This window comes from Saimiri boliviensis, chromosome 20 (genome assembly GCF_048565385.1).
Source record: "Saimiri boliviensis isolate mSaiBol1 chromosome 20, mSaiBol1.pri, whole genome shotgun sequence".
Lineage (NCBI taxonomy): Eukaryota > Metazoa > Chordata > Mammalia > Primates > Cebidae > Saimiri > Saimiri boliviensis.
In genome coordinates, this window is record NC_133468.1 from 7,986,856 (window position 1) to 8,004,987 (window position 18,132).

At 43.8% G+C, this 18,132-nt stretch overlaps 1 protein-coding gene across 5 annotated transcripts in view; it reads right to left on the reverse strand.

Annotated features, from left to right (window-relative positions):
- SIMC1 (SUMO interacting motifs containing 1) overlaps positions 1–12,911 on the reverse strand; it is a 75,580-nt gene extending 62,669 nt beyond the window's left edge. For all 5 annotated transcript variants that reach the window (XM_039460446.2, XM_039460448.2, XM_039460447.2 and 2 more), the window contains exon 1: positions 12,663–12,911. In XM_039460446.2, the coding sequence (XP_039316380.2) occupies positions 12,663–12,791 (129 nt within the window). In that variant the 5' untranslated portion in view covers positions 12,792–12,911. The remainder of the gene's footprint in view (positions 1–12,662) is intronic.
- Between the last annotated feature and the right edge of the window lie 5,221 nt (positions 12,912–18,132).

An 18,132-nucleotide genomic window follows, 5' to 3' on the forward strand; every position in this document is an offset into this window, starting at 1 on the left:
TCACCGCAACCTCCGTCTCCCGGGTTCAGGCAATTCTCCTGCCTCAGCCTCCTGAGTAGCTGGGATTACAGGCACGCGCCACCATGCCCAGCTAATTTTTTTTTTTTTTTGTATTTTTAGTAGAGACGGGGTTTCACCATGTTGACCAGGATGATCTCGATCTCTCGACCTCGTGATTCACCCGCCTCGGCCTCCCAAAGTGCTGGGATTACAGGCTTGAGCCACCACGCCCGGTCTTGCCCCAGGATCTTAAAGATGGAGACAAGTGATGGTAAACCTGCTCTACTAGTTAGCATCTGGTTGAACCTATTTAGTTTCCTCATTTACCAAATCGGGAACATAATACTATCTACCTCGTGGGGATGCAGTGAAGATTACGAGTTAACCCAAGTAAAGCACCTGACATGGTTGCTTGGACATACTATTCCTATGTCTGATTAAATTCAAGTACCTTTTCATCAGGTTTACAACTTCCAGGTTACCTAAACAGGTTTCCCATATGAAGAAGCAATCATACTATAAGATGTTTTTTTTTTTTACCTTTTTGGTAACTGGCCTAAGAAACAAAGATCTAATGTTTTATCAACATAGTTTCTTGTATTGCCTTTATTAGGTTTTTTGAATACTTAGGAAAACTGAGCTTTGAAAGAGTTTAAAAAAATTTTAAAAATATATATCCATGTAACTTTCTATAGTGTTTAAAAATCTTTATCACTCTGGCTAAATCAATGATTATTGTTTCACAGTGATCTGTAATCATGTTTTTAATCTTTTAACATTGTTACCAGGCTTCCCCAGGATCAAATTCTAAATTAAGTTTTTTTGACCTTGAACTAACTCTGGGATGTACCAGAGGGTCCCAGAACTTCTCAAAGCTTTATAAAAGAGACATATTGAACAAAATCAGGCTTATTTAAGATATTGAATTATACAGAAAGCAGTGTCAAATGACAAATGATGCTAGATCTTCTATCAATTATATTTATGGATATATTATTGATACATTTGGTCCAATATTGCATAGAATTCCTAAAAATCTAATATGTCATCAGTCACAATTCTGGTTACTATGTTGCATGCCACAAAAATAATCAAATTTCCTTGTTATTTTCTGGTCATGGTAGACTTTCATCAGATTTTAAATCAAAGCTATTCTCTTTCATCCACAGTTATGATTCTTCTCTAAAAGCATTTGCAATTAGATTCATGAAAAAGACTAACAAATACTCTTAAATAAAGGTTCCTAGTAACAAAAATCAATGGACTAAAATACTTTTTCAGAATTGTAATGAAGACATTGATGAATTTATGAAACTACTAATCAAGATCAAGCAGAACAAAAATTAATTACATGAGATTAAGTAACAGATGAGGATTTTTTTTTTTTTTCTTTGAGATGGAGTTTTGCTCTTGTTGCCCAGGCTGGAGTGCAATGGTGCGATCTCAGCTCACTGCAACTTCTGCCTTCTGGGTTCAAGCATTCTTCTGCCTCAGCCTCCCAAGTAGCTGGGATTACAGGCATGCACCACCACACTTGGCTAATTTTGTATTTTTAGTTGAGATGGGGTTTCTCCATGTTGGTCAGGCTGGTCTCAAACTCCCGACCTCAGGTGATCTGCCTGCCTCAGCCTCCTAAAATGCTGGGATCACAGGCGTGAACCACAGTACATGGCCCTGAAGATAACGTTTTTATGACTTTTATTTGAGACATTATTGGTTCTTTTTCTTTTTTGAGGTGGAGTCTTGCTGTATCACTCAGGCTGGAGTGCAATGGTTCGATTTCAGCTCACTGCAACCTCAGCCTCTGGTACAGCTGGGATTACTGGCACCCGCCACCATGCCGGCTAATTTTTCTATTTTTAGTAGAGATGGGGTTTCAGCATGTTGGCCAGGCTGGTCTCAAACCCCTGACCTCTGGTGATCCGCCTGCCTTGGCCTCCCAAAGTGCTGGGATTATAGGCATGACCCACCATGTCTGGCCAGGTTCTTTATTTAAATATTTTGTTTTCTAGATTTAAGGAAACCTTTTCTCTTAAGCTACCTATAGTTTATGGTAATTTAGTATACTTTTGTGAACAAAAGTGGACACATTTTTTTCTCCCTATTTGATTCCATTAAAATTAAAACTATCCATGAGTATTCTTATTTTTTTATGGCAAGAGTTATTTACATAAGTTTATTAAAAATTAGCTCTCTCTTTATAACAGGATGCGGTTGGAAACACTGGTTATATTACTAAGGCTTTGACTAGAGCATCGTATTTGAGAATGTACATAGAATGCCTGGCTTCAAGGGTTCCCAGCCTTACAGAGAGTAAGTAAGGCTGTTAAATACATTTGTTCTTAGATTATAGCCCTGTGCATTGTCTTTTGAGTTCCTGTTATACACCCGTAGACAGAACTAAATTCTTCTAGAGTCCTCCAATCTTACTTTCTTCCATGAAATTACTAAAAACAGGAACTGCTCTGTTCCTGAAATCTTAAAAGCTAAAACTAGGCCGGGCGCGGTGGCTCAAGCCTGTAATCCCAGCACTTTGGGAGGCCGAGGCGGGTGGATCACGAGGTCAAGAGATCAAGACCATCCTGGTCAACATGGTGAAACCCCGTCTCTACTAAAAATACAAAAAAATTAGCTGGGCATGGTGGCTCGTGCCTGTAATCCCAGCTACTCAGGAGGCTGAGACAGGAGAATTGCCTGAACCCAGGGGGCGGAGGTTGCGGTGAGCCGAGATCGCGCCATTGCACTCCAGCCTGGGTAACAAGAGCAAAACTCCGTCTCAAAAAAAAAAAAAAAAAAAAAAAAAGCTAAAACTAGATACATTTTTGTTTGTTTGTTTTTGAGATTAAGTCTTAGTCTGTCGCCAAGCTGGAGTACAGTGGTGCAATCCTGGCTCACTGCAACCTCTGCCTCCCGGGTTGCTAGGCTGGAGTACAGTGGTGCAATCTTGGCTCACTGCAACCTCCGCCTCCTAGGTTCAAGCAATTCTCTTGCTTCAGCAGTCCCAAGACTGCTGGGACTACGGGTGTGCGCCACCACACCTGGCTAATTTTTTTGTATTTTAGTAGATACAGGGTTTCACCATGTTGACCAGGATGGTCTCAATCTCCTGACCTCGTGATCCGCCCGCCTCGGCCTCCCAAAGTTCTGGCCTTACAGGTGTGAGCCACTGTGCCCAGCCTAACTAGATTCATTTTTAAGGGGCAAGTCTCATGGCTGATGATGGGTCACACAGAAAGTTCGCTAAACCATCCAGTGCCATAACCAGAGACATTCAAAACTGCAAACCAGGACAATAAGTTGACATTTTCATGCTGCAGACAGCTTTTCCCTAGATGTTAGAATAAGACTAGACATCATAAGCAGACTCTTACTCCTCTTAATCCTACCTTTTCCACTTGGCAGGATAACAGCGTAACTGAAATTTCACAATCAGCAGCTTCTGCTGGTAACTTGACAGAAACTGGTCCAAGGGATCCTTTAGTTCATCTAGTGGGTGACTTTGGCAACATCCCTAATACAACTGCTGCTCTCTCTGTTTTAATTCCACCCAGTTACGGGATCCTAGATGATAAAATTGCTCTATATTATCTATTAGTTAAATAAAGATATTTCTGTGTTATTGCTAATACTTTATGCTGTACCTAGATAAAGCCATCTGGGAAAGTTGAGATTCATATATGCAAAATAAGAAAACAAGCCACATGGTTACGAAAGTTGTCATCTAATTCTCCATGGTCATTTGATTTATTCAGTTGATTCAAAGATTCAATTGAACCTTGAAGCCTAGGTTCACGGCTCAAAAAACTATTATGCAAACTGAGATTATCATTTTACTTTGTATTTTTCTTTTTAAACTTTGTACCTGTTACTTAAAATCCTCCCAAACTGCAACTCCTAACAGAATAATGCTGGCCCAGCACTTTGAAGTGATAGGAAACACCTATGGAACTGATAAAATTAAACTTAATAATAAACTCCAGGTAAACTTAGCTTAAGAGCCACTCCCTCCCAACCTCCCTTGTTGCTCAAAAGTGGCTAAAAGAGTTTTGATGCTGACTCCTAGTTCTCAATGACTCCCTCCAACATGGAACCAGACCAACAACCCAAGATAGTTCTATCCTGGCACTGAGGGATATCAAAACTAAACTACTGACAGGTGCAGTGGCTCACGCCTGTATTCCCAGAACTTTGGAAGGCCGAGGTGGGTGGATCACTTGAGGTCAGGAGGTCAAGACCAGCCTGGCCAACATTGTGAAACCCCGTCTCTAGTAAAAATACAAAAAAATTAGCTAGGCATGATAGCGCACGCCTGTAATCCCAGCTACTCGGGAGGCTGAGTGGGAGAATTGCTTGTACCCGGGAGGTGGAGGTTGCAGTGAGCTGAGATCACTCTTCTTATGTGACAGTGCGACTCTCATCTCAAAAAAAAAAAAAAGAAAGAAAGAAAAGAAAAGAAAAACAAACACAAAAACAAAAACCCTGAACTATTATACAAGCTGGCTGATTGGTAATGTTTTTGGGAAAACATCTTGATCAAATGAGGGAAATGTGAACGTATTCAGTATCAAAATGGAGTCGCTTGTGTTAAAAAAAAAAAACAAAAAAAAACTTGACAAATAGAGCTAGGGAAGGCCATGAAGGAGGCTTATTATGCACAAAGGCTCTGCAAAAACCACAACCTTACACAAAAAAATACTTCCATGAGGATGTCTGCCCAGCAACGGCCTGCCTGACCTTGGACTGAAGCCACCCTTGTTGCTAATCCTTGTAATCAAGGATAATTATCTCAAAACAATTATGTAATCCTCTTCATTTTTCTTAAAAAGCTTTTGCCTTCTTTTACCTTTCTGAATATACACATAATTTACTATGGCTCACATATTCCTGTTTCAATGTCATTCCTGAATAAATATCACTTTCTTTTACGGAGTCTCTGTCTGTTATTTAGGTTGACATAAGCATGACAATTAAGAAATCACAAAGAAAAGGAGTGGTAGGGCCAGGCATGGTGGCTCACACCTGTAATCCCAGCACCTTGGGAGGCTTGAGGCAGGTGGATCACCTGAGATCAGGAGTTCGAGACTAACCTGACCAACATAGTGAAACCCCCGTCTCTGTAAAAATACAAAAAATTAACTGGGCATGGTGGCAGGCACCTGTAATCCCAGCTATTCAAGAGGCTGAGGTAGGAGAATCACTTGAACCCTGGAGGCAGAGGTTGCAGTGAGCCAAGATCATGCCATTGCACTCCAGCCTCGGCAATAAGAGTGAGCCTCTGTCTCAAAAAAACCCAAAATAATAATAATAATAATGAAAAGAAAAAGAGTGATAGAATTGACTACATAAAAATGTAATAAGACTCCTGTAATAAAAAAAAACAAAAAAAATCAAAAGTGGAAAGAAAACTATAACAAGTACAACAGGAGGCTATATTAGTTTCCTAGTAAAAATTACCACAAACTAGGTGGATTTAAGCAACAGAAATTTATCCTCTCACAATTCTGGAGGCTAAGGCCTGAAATCAAGGTGTCTATAAAGCCATGTTCTCTTGAAGGTTCTAGGGAAGACTCTGTTTCATGCCTTTTTCTTAGCTCCTGATGTTGCCAGCAGTCCTTGGTGTTCCTTGGCTTGCAGCTGCATAATTTCAATTTCTGCATCCACTGTCACACGGCATTCTTCCCCTGTGTCTTCACATGTTCTTCCCACAAGGACAGCAGTCATGTTGGATTAAGTAAGGGTTCACCCAACTCGGCATAAACTCATTTTCACTGATTATATCTGCCAATGACCCTATTTCCAAGTGAGGTCACAATCTGAGGTAGTCGGGGTTACACTTCAGCATATCTTTTTGGAAGATACAATTCCACCAATACCAGTCTTTAATATATAAGTAGATTTTACAAATGAGTAAGAAATGTTGGCCAGGCGCAGTGGCTCATGGTTGTAATCCCAGCACTTTGGAGGCTGAGGCAGGTGGATCACTTGAGGTCAGGAGTTTGAAACCAGCCTGACCAACATGGTAAAATCCCATCTCTACTAATAATACAAAATTAGCTGGGCATGGTGGTGAATGCCTATAATCCCAGCTACTTCGGAGGCTGAGGCAGGAAAATTGCTTGAGCCAGGGAGGGGGGAGGTTGCAGTGAGCAACCTCCAAACAAAAAACAAACTAACAAACAAAAGAAACAAAAGAAATGTTATAACACCCCAGCAGAAAAATGGGCAAAGGACAAGCATAGAGAATTTGCACACACACTCCACATGTTTCCAATCAACATCTGCAAGATGTCTGGCTCTACTATGTGAGCACATTCCCTTATCTCCAACATCACTAGCTGCTCTTCCTTCCTTGGACTATGCACTATGGTGTTCCCTTGGGCTAGGTCCTGGATGCTCTTCCTCTTGTTGCCTCAACAAAGACAATTTTATCCAGGCCACAAGACTACATTTCTATCTCTAGTCAGGACTTTTCCTTTGAGCTCTAAACTCAGTACAAATGTCATACTTGGCATCTCCAGTTGACTATACCACGGACATCATAAGTTTTATATCTTCGAAACAGAACTCTTGAATCTTTCCTCTAGCCCTGTTCCTCCCACGTCTGCTTCATTTCAATGCATGACACCAACATGCATTCAGTTGCTCAGGTCAGACTCAGGGCATCCTTCTAATTCCTTGCTTTTCCCTTGCTATCCACATCCAAGTTATCAGGACCTGTTGACTTATTTACTAAATATCTACACCCCTCCACTCTCCCAGTCTGTACCACCACTCTCGTCCAAGCTACAGTGATCTCTGGCCTGGACTACTACAGCCGACTTTCTAACTGACCTCCCTAATTTCACTCTTCTCCTCTGACAGTAGGGTGATTACACTTCTGGTTTGTTTGGGACAGCTCTAGTTTTCATCTGTCGCTTGACATCCTGGTCCAGTTAGCATTCCCTTTCATTTGCAAAAGGTTCCCATTTGGATGATAAATTATATGGTCTCCCTACCTTACCATCTTTTCTTTTTACAGTAGTAGCTAAAGTCAGCTGTTAAAAATATAAATGAAATCATGTTACTGTCCTGCTTAAACCTTCAAAGATGTCTTACTGTATTACAATAAAAGCCAAATTCCTTACTGTGGCCTCCAAAGTCCTATAACTGAACCTACCTGCTTCTCATCTCTTCCCACTCTGTCCATCAGTCATGACATTCCAGCCTCAATGGCTTTCCATTCTTCCAGTAAGTCATGCTCATTCCCACCTCCAACTCTTTGGTTTTGTTGTTCCCTTTGACAATGCCTTATTCTTCTATATCTCATAACTAATTTGTTGTCGTTTTAGTCTCAGATCAAATATTAACTCTTCAGAGAGGCCTTCTCTGAAAACACAATGAAATGTTCCCAACCCCACCAAAGTTATTCTCTATTACATTGTTCTCTTATTTGTTAGTTTGTTTACTGCCTATCTTTCCACAGTAGAATGTAGCTCCATTATCACCTTTTCACCTCTGGTCCCCAGGGTTAGAGCATATGCTCAATAAATATTTATTGAGTAAATGAATCATAATCGATGAAAAAAATAAATAATGACAATTTATGGAATCTGGCTATCAAACAGAAAAGATTAAAAGAACAAAAATATCTTATTTTTTCCCCTAATACTCTGTATTATCACCTGACATTACATTTACATAATTGTTGACTGTTTGCCTCCCTCAGTAAAATAAAATCTCCAGAAGGGCAGGGACTTCGTTTTGTTCACAGATGTATTCCCAGTACCTGTAAGAGTGCCTGTTACATAATAAGTGTTCAATAAATATTTATGGAATAACTTAACAATACCTAGGGGTGAGCAGGCAACAGAGAAAGGGATATGACTGACCATATACCACTCGTAAGAATATTAGTGCAAAATTTCTGTAGGAAATTTGGCAATACAGTTGACTCCTGAACAAAACAGGTTTGAACTGCACGGGTCCACTTACAAGAGAGTTTTTTTCAATAAATATATTGGAAAAGTTTTGGAGATTTACAACAATTTGAACAACTCACAGATGAACTGTATAGCCTATAAAAATTGAAAAAAAAATAAGAAAAAGATATGTCCTGAATGCATAAAATATATGTAGCTACTAACCTATTTTATCCATTTACTACCATAAAATCAACACAAATCTATTATACAAATTTAAACTTTATCAAGATCAATGCACACAATCACTTACTGACCATACATGGTGACATCTGCAGTTGACAGAATGTAAAGATGCAACAGTAAATCACAACTGCATACTTTTTTAAAATTTATTTTTAAATTTTTTCTTTAAAATTTGTATCATAACTGCATAAAATTAACCATAGAATATACTGTACTACTGTGACAGTACTTTGCTACTACTACAGACATTTGTTGTTGTTCTGGTGAGCTCAAGTGTTGTGAGTAGCCACTTAAAATGCCACGTGACACAAATCAATTTCTACATTACTTTCCAGTAAACTGTATATCACAGTAAAAAGTGTTCTCTCCTGTTTTTTTCTCTTCACATTTTTTTAGCATGTGTAGGGTAATATCGTAAACCTTGAATAACACCATTGAAACCCACATGAAGTGTTACTAGTGATGCTGGACGTTCTCCTAAGAAGCCGAGAAAAATCATGACATTATACGGAAAAGTTGAATTGCTTGAGATGTGCCATAGATAGAGGTCTGCAGCTATTGCTGTCCACTATTTCAGACAGATGATTCATCTTATAAACAGACGATATAAACTTATGGCATTGACAAATACAGTATAGTACTATAAATGTATTTTATCTTCCTTATGGTCTTAACATTTTTCTCTAGCTTACTTTATCATGTTTATATAAAACATATAACATATAAAACTTGAGTTAACTGACTGCTTATGTGATTGGTAAGGCGTCCAGTCAACAGCAGGCTAATGGTAGTTAAGTTTTTGGGGAGGAAAATGTTATATGTGAATTTTCAACTGCACCAGGGGTTAGCAACACTAGCCCCCATGTTATTCAAGGGTTAACTACATATATCAAAAGTAGGGCACACCTTTTGATTCGGCAATCTAACTTCTAAGAGGAACTTAATAAATGAACAAGAGTACAAAGATTATGAGGGAATTTTTCACTGGGTTCTTAGGAGAAAATTTAGAAATGAAGGCAGGATATCCATTAAGAGGAGGTCATAAAAACATGTATGGGGAGTACACATAGGTATGTATGTGTGCACATGTGTATTTACAAATGAATGTTTGCATAGACATACATTAAAATGTTAACATTGGTCATCTTTGGATGGCAAGATTACAGGCAGTTTTAATTTTCTTCTTTATATATTTACAAAAATTGTATAATTAGATCATCAAAATTAGCTATCTGAAAACATTCTGCTTTTTTTTTTTTGAGACAGAGACTTGATTTATCACCAGGCTGGAGTGCAGTGGCGCAATCTAGGCTCACTGCAACCTCCGCTTCCTGGGTTCAAGCGATTCTTCTGCCTCAGCCTCTGGAGTAGCTGGGACCACAGGCACATGCCACCATTCCCGGCTAATTTTTTTGTATTTTTAGTAGAGACGGGGTTTCACCATGTTGGCCAGGATGGTCTCGATTTCTTGACCTCGTTATCCACCCACCTCAGACTCCCAAAGTGCTGGGATTACAGGCGTGAGCCACCGCACCCGGCCAATGTTCCGCTTTTATAAAACAAACAAACAAACAAACAAACAAACAAACCCCAAACTAAAAAGCCATAGAAAACACAGAAACACACCTCACCAACTCAATGAAGACTAAAGGCCAGGTTAAGAATCAAGAGTTCAGAAATGTCAATTACAATATTAGAGATGGCTTTCTAACTTCTTCTTCTTCTTCTTTTTTTTTTTGAGATGGAGTTTCGCTCTTGTTACCCAGGTTGGAGTGCAATGGCGCGATCTCGGCTCACCGCAACCTCCACCTCCTGGGTTCAGGCAATTCACCTGCCTCAGCCTCCGGAGTAGGTGGGATTACAGGCACGCACTACCATGCCCAGCTAATTTTTTGTATTTTTTAGTAGAGACAGGGTTTCACCATGTTGACCAGGATGATCTCGATCTCTTGACCTCGTGATCCACCCGCCTCGGCCTCCCAAAGTGCTGGGATTACAGTCTTGAGCCACTGCGCCTGGCCTTTTTTTTTTTTTTTAAGACAGAGTTTCACCATGTTGGTCAGGCTGGTCTTGAACTCCCGACCTCAGGTGATCCACCCGCCTTGGCCTCCAAAGTGCTTGGATTACAGGTGTGAGCCACCACGCCTGGCAGTCTTTCTAACTTAAGCTCAAGCAAGTTACTTCGCCTTAGTCAATATTTATTTAAAAAAACAAACATGTAAAACTTGTTTCCTTTATTTCATTGCCTGCGAAGCTAAAGAGGGATAGTCCCGGGCTTAGAAATAACACAAAAAGTGGCAAACACCATCATTTATGTGAGACACTTTCCTTGGATTTGTCTCATTAAAAATTTACAACCATCCTGCTAGGTAGGCATTAATGTTCTCAGGCTCAAAAGCTGAGAGCTGATAGAACTTTCCAAAATCGTTGGAAAATAGCAACTTTCAAATAGTTGCCATGTGGAGGATATTAATTCAGAAGTCTCTCTGACCTCAGAGCCTTCAGGAAAAACTAGAGAGAGAATGGCACTTTTAGGCTTTATAAATAACCTTGCAAGTCTCTCAATGCCTCTGATCTTTTACATGGTTATCATACCACCCTTATCTAATTTGCAAGAAAGATAAAACAAGAATAAGCTTGGAGCTTTCAGAGAGCTGGAATAAATATCTGGAGAAGCGTGATTTAAATTCAGTACTGCTATCTGGAACTTCCAGTTCATTTTCATTCAGCTCAAAAGGCTCAAGATCAAAATGCTTGCTCGCATGGTCACAAGGGTGGGGAACAGTAAGTATGTCCATGTACCTGTGTGGAGGCCCGCAATAGACCTGGGATAAGGATGGCATCTGACCATTGAGGAAGGAAGTGAACCAGAATGAGGGAAACTGGACAACAGCTGGGAGGAAAGGAAGCAAGTGGGAAGGACAGAGTTCAATGGATTCTGAGAGAAGGGGCTATGGGAATGAGGAGGAAATAGGAGGAAAGCAGTATTGTTTTTCCTTCCACCGTTTTTCTCTCTTTACTCTTTTCCTTGATCATTTCAGTCACTATTAGGCCTTCGATACTCCTTTCTGTTTGGATGATTGCCAGATATCTCCACTCTTGCCTTTTCTCCAACTACTGAGCTGGCCACATTCATCTACATTTCCCATTAACACTGTAAATCCAATAGGTCCAACCCGAATTCAGCATCTCCTTCCCCCCAACCAGCCTGCTGCTACTTTTGTAAGCACTTCCCTTATTCTTATCAAACATCCATCTAAACCGTTTTCTCTCCCTGTATTCCTTCAATTGTGCCTTCATTCAGCAAATAATCATTGTGCATCTATTACATCCAATACATTTAGCCACAACCCTAGATACAGCCATTCACTCATGAAGTCGGGTCATTTCTACCTTGGAAATCTCTGACTACCTCATCAGCTGCCTAACTCAAGTAAATTTGTTACTGAGACGTACTGAGAACCCCTCTTGCTTGAAAAATAATATATGTTAACTGGGTTTGCATGCTATCCATTCGATAGTGATCATCTAGCACTTAGCACTGTACCTCGAGCACAGAAGGGGTTCCCAACGGAGGTTTAGGGACTGTAAACCAGCTAGAAAGGGAACAGGAGCAGCAGAAGCTAGGAAACGTCTTGAAGGAGTATTTGCATAGGAAGCATGGATGATATATACACAAAACATCAGCTTGATAATCCTTATGCTTCCCGGGGGTGGCTCTGAGAGGTGTGGGAGATCGTTGAAAGCCTTCTGATAGAAAGCTGTCCGCTCCGATCCCTTGAGTAGGTCCTCAGTAGCCACCTGATGAATGTATCACCTGATGAGGGGACCGTGGATGTCGTGTATCCCCCAGCCCCTGCAACATCTGACCCATAGTAGGGGTTCAAGAAACATCTATGCAGGATTCTCGAAAGGCAGTTTCACCAGCTCATGACGGACAAAGATGATGGGGTCTCAGAGAAACAAACAGTGCGCGGTTTCCTTCCCTATTCCTGCGGGGCATGGTACACGGCAACCGTTTGCTAAGGAAATACATCGCCCTGCTGCACAACTCCAGAATCGGGCCCCTCGCTCCGCAGCCAGGCCCTGGAGCGCGGCCACCATCTGGCCCAGGCCCGCGCTTCCCTCCCTCCCAGCCCGGGCTCCTGTTACCTCCCCGCACGCTCCGTGCCCACTGCAAGCCAACGCCGCGCTCCCGTGGTTCCGTCTCGGCCCGGCCGGTAACCAGAGCCCCCCGTGCCGCCGAGGCTCTAAGGACGCCCGCGACCCAGCCTGAGACCCCGGCCCCCGCAGCAGGCGCGCCGGGAGCTCGTCCATGTGCTCGGCCGCTTTCCAGCCGCAGTCCTCTCGGGCTTCAGCGCCGAGCCCGGGAGGCCCCGCCGCGCTCCCCCGGGCCCGAGAGGCCCGGAAGGCGGCCGGGCGGGAAGCGGCTGCAGCTGTGAGGCGCAGGGGGCGGGCGGCGGGCCCAGGCGAGGGTCGCGAAGACGCGCGCCCCCAGCCGAGGCGACGCTCACTTACCACCGTCCGGCGGGGCAGCGCGCCGGAGGACCGCGACTGGGCCCTGCGCAGCCTCCGCGTCCGGGCCGGGCGGGCGCTCCCGGAGCTCTCAGAGCCGCTGTCGTCCGAGATCACGATGAAGTCCTCCATGGCTGCGGGCCCCGACTGAGCCAGCGCGCGGGCGGCCGGCGACCCAGGCGGCGGCGACGACTTCGGTTCGTGCTTCTGAGGCGGCGGCTGCGGCGGCGACAACCCGGGACATCACCGCGCCGGCCCCGCCCCGAGCCCCGCCCCTCCGGGCCGCTAAGCCCCGCCCACCGGCGGCGGGCGGATGGCGGCCGGGGTCAGGGTCCCGGTCGCTGTGCTTGGCGGTGGCGCTGGTCCTCCCTTTCCAAGGAGGAAAAAAAAGAGAAAAATGGAGTCGTAGCCGGCTTCAAGCCAGTGTTAGGGGCAGGAGTGCGAGACGCCAGGGCTGCGGGGGCTTCCCCACCTGCTTCTAACTGACAAAAACGTGAAGAGGGGCGTGCCCAGCCCCAGCCTGGCCCAGGTGTGAAGCCGCCTCCCCGACTGAGGGCCTTGACTGAGAGGCAGGGAGAGGGGTCCTGGCTCCCCAGTCACCGACGGCAGGTGACCTGGCTTCTGGCCGAGCTAGGGGACGGAGACCCCACTTTTTAGTGCGCATGCGCAAGTGTATTTGTAGGATAAATGCCTGGAAGTGGACTTAATTGGGGCCAACGCCATGTTTTTGTAGTTTTGATAACTGATGCCAAATTACCCTCATAAATCGTACGAGTTTTGCTGTTCCACCAACAATATGTGTCTCTCAGGAGTTTAAACTGTGAGATTTAGAGCAGGGATGTCCAAGCTTTTGGCTTCCCTGGGAAGAAGAATTGTCTTGGCCCATCCATAAAATACACTAATGATAGCTGATGACCTAAAGGACACGAGTTGCAAAAAAAAAAAAAAAAAAAAAAAAAATCTCACAATGTTTTAAGAAAGTTTACGAATTTGTATTGGACCGCATTCAAAGCCGTCCTGGGTCGCTTGCAGCCCAGGCAGGGGGTTAAACAAGTTTGACTTAGACAGTTGTTCAGTTGGTAAGATGAGAAGCTGAAAAGGTGCACAAAAGAAGCCATGAGGTAGCAGAGGCCATGAATAATTACATGTTATGAATAAGCAGAGGTTATAAGGATTATAAAGGTTGCCCGAGTAGAGAAAAAGGTGGGTAGTTGCTGGTTGGTTGGTTGTAGGGCAGAACCATTAAAATAAAGATAGGACCTATTGCTAGAATAAATGTAGGGCATTGATAAAATCCTGCCGCCTAGGCTCCAACAATTTTGGAAAATATGTTAACAGATCCAAAGTAAAATGTGTTTAGCAGAAGGGGGATATTTTCCTAAAGGAAAGGCTATTAGGTGCTCTCTAAGCACCATCCAATGCAGTGGTTTTCACACTTTAGTGAGCATCAGAATCACCCAGAGTGTTTGTTAAAACAGATTGCGGGCAGGTGCGGTGACCCATGCCTGTAATCTCAGCACTCTGGGAGGCTGAGGTGAGCGGATCACTTGAGGTCAGGAGTTTGAGACCAGACTGGCCAACATGGTGAAACCCTGTCTCTACTAAAAATACAAAAATTATCTGGCCATGGTGGCAGGCACTTGTAATCCCAGCTACTTGGGAAACTGAGGCAGGAGAATTGCTTGAACCTGGGAGGCGGAGGTTGCAGTGAGCCGAGATCGAGCTATTACATTCCAGCCTGGGGGACAGAGCAATACTTCATCTCAAAACAACAAAACACAAAAACCCCAACAAAACACAGGTTGCTGGGTTGCTGGTATGGCTTGGATCTGTGTCTCCACACAAATCTCATGTTGAATTGTAATCCCCAATATTAGAGGTGGGGTCTGGTGGGAGATTGGATCATGGGGGTGGTTTCTTATTAATGGTTTAGTACCGTCCCTTTGGTACTGTCTTTGTGATAGTGAGTTCTCTTGAGATCTGGTTGTTTAAAAGTGTGTGGCACCTTCTACCTCACTCCTTTCCCCATGTGTCATCCTCCGCTCTCCCTTCTTCCCCTTCTGCCTTGACAGTAAGCTTCCTGAGGCTCTCCAGAAGCAGATGCTACTATGTTCCTATACTGCTTGAGGAACCGTGAGCCAATTAAACCCCTTTTCTTTATAAATTACTCAGTCTCAGGTATTTCTTTGTAGCAATTCGAGAATGGACTAACATCGCACACCAGATTTTCTGATTGAGAAACAGAATTTTTTGGGGGAGGGCCTGAAATTTGCATTTCTAACAAGTGCCCAGGTGAGAACCATTGGTCTGGTGGACAGGGAGTTTATGCCGAGCAGATTTCAGACATTCTGGTCCAATGGGTGAAGTCACCCTTGTGAAAAGGTTCATTAAGTTGTCTTCATCTAAAGCCGTTCAACATTTAGGTCTGTGGTCTCTCACATCTGTTATCCTGGCGTTTTGGGAGGCCGAGTTGGGAGAATACCTTGAGGCCAGGAGTTTGAGACCAGCCTGGGCAGTATAACAAGACCCCATCTCTACAAAAATAAAAACAAATTAGCCAGGTGTGGTGGTACATGCCTGTAGTCCCAGCCACTCAGGCAGTTGAGGCAGGAGGATCCCTTGAGCCCAGGAGTTGGAGGCTGCAGTGAGCTGTGATAGTGATACTATACTCCAGCCCGGGCAATAGGGTGAGACCCTGTCTCAAACAAAACAAAACACACGACCATTTAGTTTGTCTAACTCCCTGCTTGCTGAAACACTCTTCTCTAGGCTTCTGTGATGCTGTACTTCTCTCATCACTTCTTTTTAGTCTCCTTAGCTGACTCCTGTTCCTCTACTCCTTAAAATCTTCATGTCCCTTACAGTCCTGACATAAGCCACCTTTACACACTGGACCTCTTCCCTATACAATCTCGACTGTTTCTTGGCTTCAGTGATTGTTTTTATGCCAATGGCTGCCACAAGTCTATCTCAGCCCAGCCCTGTCCTTAAAACTCCAGTTGTGTATATCCAAACATCTGCTGAAGCTCGTAGGCCTCTCAGGTTGAATCCGTCTAAAGCTGAACTCACCCTCATGCCCCCCACACCCACAAAAAAAGCCTGCTCTCCTTCTGGGTTTTCTGTCTTATGGTGATGGCTCCACCAGCCAGCAATTGCTCAAGTGAAAAGTCTGAGCATTGCATTTAATTTCTCCCATTTCCTCAACAAGCCCTGTCTGTTTTATCTCCTAAACATCTCCTGCATCCCGCTACCTCTTTGGGCCTCTGCTGCTGATTCTAGCCAACCTCTGGCCCACTCTCCTGTAGCAGCTTCTTAGGTAGTCTTCCTGAATCTACTCTTGTCCTTTCTTTCCTTTCTTCATGCTCAGCCAAAGTGATCTTTAAGAAAGTCTCCTTTTAGCCGGGTGCGGTGGCTCACGCCTGTAATCCCAGCACTTTGGGAGGCCGAGGCGGGTGGATCACGAGGTCAAGAGATCGAGACCATCCTGGTTAACATGGTGAAACCCCGTCTCTACTAAAAATACAAAAAATTAGCTGGGCATGGCGGCACGTGCCTGTAATCCCAGCTACTCAGGAGGCTGAGGCAGGAGAATTGCCTGAACCCAGGAGGCGGAGGTTGCAGTGAGCCGAGATCGCGCCATTGCACTCCAGCCTGGGTAACAAGAGCGAAACTCTGTCTCAAAACAAACAAACAAACAAAAAACAAAAAAACAAAAACAAAAAAAAAAAGAAAGTCTTTTAGCCGGGCGTGGTGGCTCAAGCCTGTAATCCCAGCACTTTGGGAGGCCGAGGCGGGTGGATCACGAGGTCAAGAGATCAAGACCATCCTGGTCAACATGGTGAAACCGCATCTCTACTAAAAATACAAAAATTAGCTGGGCATGGTGGCGCCTGCCTGTAATCCCAGCTACTCGGGAGGCTGAGGCGGGAGAATTGCTTGAACCCAGGAGGCGGAGGTTGCGGTGAGCCGAGATCGCGCCATTGCACTCCAGCCTGGGTAACAAGAGTGAAACTCTGTCTCAAAAAAAAAAAAAAAAAAAAAAAAAGAAAGTCTCCTTTTGAGCCTTTTGAGACCTCGTCAGTGGTTTCTCAGTGACACTTAGGAAGCCTCTCAGCTCTTAGCCAGTCTTAACTTGAGCTGCTGTAACAAAATACCATACACTGGATGGTTTAACCCAGGCATCCCCAAACTACGGCCCACGGGCCGCATGAGGCCCCTGAGGCTATTTATCCGCCCCCTCGCTGCACTTCAGGAAGGGGCACCTCTTTCAGTGGTGGTCAGTGAGAGGAGCACAGTATGTGGTGGCCCTCCAACGGTCTGAGGGACAGTGAACTGGCCCCCTGTGTAAAAAGTTTGGGAACGCCTGGTTTAAACTACGGAAAGTTATTTTCTCATAGTTCTGGAGGCTGAGAAGTCTAAGATCAAGGTGCCAGCCAGTTCACTTCCTGGGGAGGGCTGCTCTCTCCTTGGGTTGCAGACAGTCAACTTGTTGCTATGTCCTCACGTGGCATTTCCTTAATGCCTGCACACAGGGAGAAAGAGAAAGCTCTCTCCTTTTCTCCTTCTTAGAAGGCCACTAATCTTATCATTAGGGCCTCACTCTCGTTATCCAGCCGAATCCTAATTAGGCCCTAGTTAGTAATTAGGGCTTAATTTCAGCACCTAATCTCAAAGGCTCTCCCTCCAAATACCAGCACATTAGGGATTAGAGCTTCAGCATAGGAATTTTGGGGGAACACAGACATTCATCCTATAACATACTATACAATTCTAAATAAAAACAAATATAAGCCGGGCGCGGTGGCTCAAGCCTGTAATCCCAGCACTTTGGGAGGCTGAGGTGGGTGGATCACAAGGTCAAGAGATCGAGACCATCCTGGTCAACATTGTGAAACCCCGTCTCTACAAAAAATACAAAAAATTAGCTGGGCATGGTGGCGTGTGCCTGTAATCCCAGCTACTCAGGAGGCTGAGACAGGAGAATTGCCTGAACCCAGGAGGCGGAGGTTGCGGTGAGCCGAGATTGTGCCATTGCACTCCAGCCTGGGTAACAAGAGTGAAACTCCGTCTCAAAAAACAAACAAACAAACAAACAAACAAAAAACAAATATAAACTTTTATGTTTTTCTAGACTATTTAAATATTATATTTATATGTACTAAATATATGTATGTGTAAATTTAAAGATAAATCTAGCAAGACCCTGAATGATCTGGCCTTTTCTTATTTCTCTTATTTCTGAGTTTCAGCTGAGACAAGTCACCCTCTTATTCCTCTTACCATACCAAATTTCTTTTCCATTACTGAAAATAAACCAAGCTCTATACTTATACGTATACCATTCCACACTGAACTCTTTCACCATTTCCAATCCCCCTCTTCCAACCATTCAACAAATTTTTAAAAGCCTTTTTACAGTGGAAAGTCTCACATATATACCAAAATGGAAAGAATAATCAGAAAAGCAGTTGCC